The following is a 7,049-nucleotide window of genomic DNA, read 5'->3' as shown; positions in this document are numbered from 1 at the left end:
ACAACCCTGTCTGTTGGCTGTGTGGGATTAGCCTCGGAACTACACCAGGGGGCGCAGTTTCCCACATCCGGGTCGGTCACTTCCGGGTAACACCGCAGGTTGGGCCCGGACCAAGCGGAACCTTTCTGAAGCGCCTCCAGTAAACAAGCGCAGCGGGGACACTTTAGGACAGCGCACACCGTTCTCCGCGTGCTGCCTGCTTGGAGCAGCGGGGCGGATGTGAATTTTCTGTCGGCTTCTTCCTTTACCGCGCGGGGAATGGACGTGCTAGCGGAGGAGTTCGGGAGCCTGACACCGGAGCAGCTGGCTGCGCCGATCCCCACCGTAGAGGTGAGCGCCCTGAGCGCAGGCAGCGGAAGAGGCAGGGGGCGTTGCCGGGAGAGCACTGGTGCCGGCGGGGGCGGGCCCCAGGCTTCTGCGCATGCCCAGGGCTGCGCGCGTGCGAGTCTCCTGGCCTGGGTCACGCGTGTTGGGGGCTGTCACCGACAAGGGGCCCCTTGCAGTCTCCGATGCAGCCTGAGCTGGCGTGCACTGGCAAGAACTGGCCCTCGCCTCCTTCAAGGGGAACCAGTGTCATCGTGGCTTCGTGGCAAAAGTAACTGAATGCCACGCTGGCCATCGTGTTCCCCATAGCCCAGAGTTTCTTTGGGCTGCAGACGTGTTTGAAGGACCCTGAATATTTTACCCCAACTTTTGATCGTGTATTTCCTGAGGGGCCCTTATAGCTCATTCATCAGATTCTCCAAAAGTTAAAGGATAATTGCTACACAGCAGTTACTGACATGATTAAATCCATCCCGAGAAGGCACACACAGTCTGAGCCTCGGAATCTTTGGCAGGGAGCGGGAGAGTGAGCACTGAAGATGGTCAGGGGAGAAATTCAGGCGAAGGGACAGGCTATGCCTGACCTTCAGCAATACCTAATCAGAAGTTTCAGAGGAACTGAAATAAATCCATAATAACGGGGGGGGGGGAGCAACAGAAAAAATGAAAGGTAAAGGTGTTGGACTTTTTCCTTGGGAATAATTACATTTGAAGGGTTTATACAGAGAGATGATGTAATTGTACAGAATGATAAAAGCGTCCTTAGGGCTCAGAGAGTTGGCATAAGGATTGAGTGTACCACTGGCTGCTCTTCCAGAGGACCCGATTTTGATTCCTATTATTAGCTTTAAACAGGGAGCTGCATATAAATAGGGCTTGGGGGGGTGCAGCATTTGGGGTGTGGAGGTAGGTGGCTCAGTGGCTCAGAGGGAGTTCCAAAATTCTCTTAAGGAAAATACACAGTATTTGTCTTTGTGTTCTGCATGCTTCACTACTCGTAATCAACAGGATCTGCTCACAGGCTTGTCCAACCTGTAGTCCCTGCAGCTAAGGGTAGTTGATAACATGGCCCAATGCAAAATTATAAACTTAGTTAAAACTTAATGAGAGTATTTGGGGGGGGGGTATGGTCCTGAAGTGTGAATTTTGTAGATCACAGTGTTGTATTACAGTGTTAATAATGTAAGGGACCTCCTTAACATTCCTCATCCTTAACTGCAACATCAGCTGGGACTCTCAACATGTTCCACGCAGACCACACAATGCTTTCTGCTGTTTGTGGTCCCTACCTGCACCTTAGCATTTGAACCATAATACACAAGCTAACTGGAACCTGCTGTCCTATCTTACCCACTGTCTTAAGTCTCTTATGAGTATTCACCCTCCTGACCTTGCCTAACCCACAGCAAGGAATACACATCCTCTGTGTCCTCAACCCTGTCAACTCCTGAAAAGTGTCTATGCCCTGATAAGCCTCTCCACCAGTCCAGCAATCCAAATCAGACCAAATCAAACTTAATTAGAAAGAGCCCAGGTTTAATGAGTAAATGGTAAATGCTCCCAGATGAGTTTCCAGCCCCCCACCCACCCCCAGGAGGAGATGGGGAAGAGAAACTGAAAAAAAGGAAAGTGTTTGTTTCCTGGGGGGGGCAGTTTAATACTCAGTGTGAGTGGTCTTGAGCATCTCTGTGGGAGGAGTCATCATTTGTCCGGCTATCTGAGATGCAGCAGGGTTTGGAGAGAGATGGAGGAGGAGACTTGTGGTGGAACTTCCACCAGAACATCTTCAACCCATGTGGGCCTGCTCACAGGGGCTCCTTCTATTTGGAGTGCCTTCCTCATGCACACATCATGCCCAGGCATCCCAGTCCAGCTACCAGGTGTAATAACTGGGCCCTGTGCAAACTTTTATCACCTGCTAAGTACCATTGCATTTGCTTACATGTCTCCCTGTTATACTAAGACTTCTGAAGTCAGGAAGTATGTGCATTTGTTCACAGGTTTGTTTTAAGTTGGTAAGAGACCACTACCAAATAAGTACTCAAGAAGATCTACAAATATTTGTTCACTTTTATCAATCAATAATAACTGGCCCCCCAAAACTTGAATAACTTCTGCTTGAATAATATGAAGGAAAAAAATACACTAGCATTGATTAATTCAAATAAAATGGAGCTCCTGTCTAGAAAGTTGTACAGGAAATATAGTTGGAAAGTTCAATAGTGAATAGCTCAGCCAAAAGGAAATGACATTTTAATTTAATTCATCTTATTAAATATTGCTCTAATAAGTACTATTCAGATTGATATTCATTAGTTCAGCAATAAAATTGTAGTTTATTTCACAAAACTAAAACAAAAATCAGCATTAATAAGTGCAATGTCAGTTTCCAAGTCTGGTGTCTTTCTAGGCCTGTTGCGGGTGGGGTGGGAGCATGGAATGATAATAATGTTTAGAATTCTATTACCAAGTCTTATGTTTTTCTCTCTGTTACCTTCCTTGAAATCTTCACCAAGTTAACATTGTTAAAGCATTCTCTCACTTTTTTTTTTTTTTTTTTTTTTTTTTTTTGTGGAGACAGAGTTTCTTGTAGCCTAGCCTAGACTTATATAGCCAAGACTGATACTGGACTCCTGAATCAGCTTCCATTGTCTAATTGCTAGGGCTGTGGACCTGAGCCACCACACCTGGCTCAAAGGTTTGAATAGTTTTAAAAGAAAAAGCTAATACAAAAGGTGATTGGGGACACATCCAGGATCTGGGGGGGGGGGGATTTAAAGGAGGAAGGGTTTTCCATTTTCCTGGAGGAGATTAGAAAGTATGTGTTTGTGGCAGACAGTGGGCTCTCCACTATGATCTGTGTACCCCTGCCTTTGCCATGGGAGGAATTTCACTGGGCACCCAGGGAAATATTTGAAACGTGGGAGCAGAAAATTGAAAAGCTAGATTAGTATGTAGGGTTGCTGAAACAAAGGACCACAAGTTGAGAGTATTAAAAACATTTCTGACTCCTGGAAGTCCAAGACCAGTCTCACAGCAGAGCCTCCTCCCTAGTGTCTGCTGGTTTACTGACAGCCTTTTTGTACAGAAGTTTCATCCCCCTGACGTCTGTCTTCATCTTTACGTGTCAGTATCCCTGAATGTGTCTGTCCAAATTCCCCTGTTATATGGCCACCAGCCACACTGAATTAGAGCTCACCACGTCCACAGTCTTGTAGGCCAGGCCACATAGAAGTCAGCATAGGGATGCGACTCAACATGTACTGGTGTTCTTTCCCTGTTTAATCAGATCCAACGTAACATAGCATTACGCAGATATCGAGTGTTGGTTGGTTGCTTTGGTTTTGAGCCTTGCAGGTGGCTAACCCCTTTCTGGTGTGCGTCTTCCTTTGTACTGTGGTAAACTTGGTTTTTGTGGTTGCTGGCACAGAGTTCTCATGTTCTTATTGTTTCATCCGCAGGAAAAATGGAGGCTGCTTCCAGCCTTTTTAAAGGTAATCGTTTGTTTGATATTTAATAATAATTGGTTATTTATCACCATGTTATGTTTATCACATGGTCCTTTTAATTTTTTCTGACTAAATGCATTTATTAATCTTTCCCTTACTTGCATTGAGGAAAACTGGTGGTTACTCATAGGCACCCTCTACTTTATTGACATGGATACCCTTTACCCTCCATTCCCTCTCTGTTTAGGTGAAGGGCCTTGTGAAACAGCACATCGACTCCTTTAACTATTTCATTAATGTGGAGGTAAGCATCCAGGATTCAAACAAGACATGAATTGAGGAACAGTTGGGAGTCAGAGTTCTGCCCCTAACCCTGCACTTTCTCCTGCAGATAAAGAAAATAATGAAAGCCAATGAGAAGGTTACAAGTGACGCTGACCCCATGTGGTACTTAAAGTAAGGAACCAACTACTCTTAATACTATCCTGATTGCTTTCTAAATACTAAAGTGAATGTACTCACTGTCAAATCTCTTGTAAAACCACTGTTGTGTCTATTTAGTAAACTAATTATAAAGTGCTCATGTTTGGCTTTTAATTGTAAATCATCATAAGTAGAGTTTTAATTGAAAATTTGTTAAAACCGTTTTTAATTCTTCTAAGCAAGCCTTTCTTTTGACGCGTTTCAGATGTAGAAAAATTGTAGGAAAACAAACAAAACAACTGCTCAGTGTTCTTTGCATAGCATGTGCGACTCCATTATACATAATCAGACCACAGTCACCAGAACTGGAAAGTTACATTGATAGAGTACGGCCAGCTGAACTATAGACCGTATTTGGTGTTTTTCCCATTTACGTCCGCTCTGTGGCTGACAGCCCTCTATAAGTCCAGTTCCCCGGGGGCCAGTGCCCTCTTCTCGTTTCTGCAGGTACCATGCATGCACACAGTGTAACACTTGAATTAAAAATAAGTTTTTAAAAATACATAAGGTGGAAAGCAGTAGAAGAAGCAGCCCAGCATTGTGTTTGGTCTCTCGTACACCTGTGTTGTTGGATGTTTTTCCTACTCTTTGACTCTTTGGGCTCTTTTGGGAATCTGCCACCCAGCTCCCAAGTAAATCACCATGGAATCTTTTTATTTCTCGGCCTTAGCTTGGCTTGTTTCTAGTCAGCTTTTCCGAACTTAAATTATCCCATCTGCCCTTTGCCTCTGGGCTTTTTCCTTTTCTTCTTTATATCTTACTTTCACTCTTGTTCCGTGTCTGGCTGGTTGGCTGGGTGGCTGGGTGGCTGACCCCTGATGTCCTTCTCTCCTTGTTCTTTCTTGCTTCTCCCAGATTTCTCCTATTTCTTCTCTTCCTGCCATCCCTGCCTAGCCTTACTTCTGCCTCACTATTGGCTGTTCAGATCTTTATTAGATCATCAGGTGTTTTAGACAGGTAAACAATCACATCTTCCCAGAATTGAACAAATGCAACATAAGCAAAATCAACACATTTTACATCATTAAACAAATGATCCAAAGCTTAAATAAATGTAACACATCTTACAATAATATTCTGCAACACACCTGTGAACACACAGGTACATAGTCATACCCCTCCCCCCCCACACACACATACACACACACACCTGTGTACATATATGTACATATTCATCTCTCACACACACTTACCTATGCACACCCGCATACATATTCATACATCTCTCACACTTACCTATGCACACACATATACATATTCATACATCACACACATGTACCTGTGTACAGCCACATCCATACACTTCTCACACACATACCTGTGCATACAAATGTACATATTCATATTCATACATCACATTCACACACAGGCATACATGCGCGTGCACGCGCGCACACACACACGATGGCATTCTCCCTCATTTGTAAAGTTATATGAACTATCACTTCAAGATGTCAATTACCACTTTTGTTTGTCACCTTCAGGAAGGGAGGCACTTTTCAAAGACTGAGGGATCACTTGTGCATAGTCTTTAAAAACACATAATTGATTAAATAAATTGGCTTTTCAGATATCTTAATATCTATGTCGGACTTCCTGATGTTGAAGAAAGCTTCAATGTAACGAGACCAGTGTCCCCTCATGAGGTAATTGTATATCTTACCTTCCTTGGACTTGTTTGTTTTCACCTAGAGTCTGCTTTTAATGTATACTCTTAAGATTTTTGTGATTGAAACTGGGTCCTCTGGAAAAGTAGCCAGTGATCTCAACCCCTGAGCCATCCCTTCAGTCCTATATAAACAATTTTTATCAGTCAGCAATAGAACATTTAAAATTTTGTTATAGCATACTGTACATACATTTCTACTCTTGTTGAAGGTATTGTACCTATACAGCTCTTTTAACAATGTAATGCAAATTATTGTCCTTGAAAGTTTTTATTACCAACAATATAGGATAATAAGGGAATGCAGGTTAATAATTCGTCAAACTTATAGTCACATTAGATATGTTTTCAAGGTCAAACAAAATTCTAGATAGACAGGTCGTCTTCAAACACTTCAAAGAGCTACAGAATATGGCATTTGAGATGTTTTAGTCACATAGATTCTTTTTTTTTTTTTTTTTTTTTTTGTCTGCTTCTGGCAGCACCAACCTACTTCAGATATGATGGGCATCAAAGAAGTTCCACATGGACTTTACTTTCTATGTGGCGAAAGTAGCCATTGGGCAAGAACGTGCCCTTGCCTGGACTGCTGACAGTATGATTTCCAAACTGGACAAGTAGAACACAAAAGAGACTGGCTGCCACACCTTGACAAGACAAGGCGGGACAGTCTTTCAAAAGTCCTGCTCACAGAAAAGTTTGTCAGATATGCTCACCCTATAGGGCAAAGGTAGATGCCCCAACATTGCAGAGGAACCTTGGGCAGTCAGCTGCTTTTGTCATTTCTCACTTTTTTTTTTTTTTTGGAAGTCTCTTGCTTATTCTTTCTGCTTACTCGGTTAATATTATTTCCTTCCCGGGTCTCTGAAGGAGTTGAAGACCAGATAGTATAGTTATAGTTTTCTTACTTTTATAATTGTTAACAATTTTGAACAGTATAACCAGCCACATTAAATTCCTTTCTATGATGGATTTGCCAGGGACAATCTGACTGATTATTGTGGTGATGTGAAAACAAACTGGTCATTTGTACCCAGTTGATGAGAAGAAGATCATTCCTAGGACTATTGTTCCATCTTTGGAATGACAGAACTAGGGGCCTTAGATCAGTATGTACGGCAATACAT

General features: G+C 43.0%; 1 protein-coding gene across 1 annotated transcript in view; it reads left to right on the top strand.

Annotated features, from left to right (window-relative positions):
• Positions 1-241: 241 nt before the first annotated feature.
• Polr3b (RNA polymerase III subunit B) overlaps positions 242-7,049 on the top strand; it is an 84,271-nt gene continuing 77,463 nt past the window's right edge. Inside the window, exons 1-5 of the mRNA XM_051206196.1 lie at positions 242-330; positions 3,786-3,818; positions 4,021-4,077; positions 4,165-4,229; positions 5,827-5,902. Of these exons, the coding sequence (XP_051062153.1) occupies positions 259-330; positions 3,786-3,818; positions 4,021-4,077; positions 4,165-4,229; positions 5,827-5,902 (303 nt within the window). The 5' untranslated portion in view covers positions 242-258. The remainder of the gene's footprint in view (positions 331-3,785; positions 3,819-4,020; positions 4,078-4,164; positions 4,230-5,826; positions 5,903-7,049) is intronic.

The sequence above is a fragment of the Phodopus roborovskii genome, unplaced genomic scaffold (genome assembly GCF_943737965.1).
Source record: "Phodopus roborovskii unplaced genomic scaffold, PHOROB, whole genome shotgun sequence".
Taxonomy (NCBI): Eukaryota; Metazoa; Chordata; class Mammalia; order Rodentia; family Cricetidae; genus Phodopus; species Phodopus roborovskii.
The sequence above is the reverse complement of the archived record's forward strand: the minus strand, read 5'-3'. Positions and strand labels throughout refer to the sequence as shown.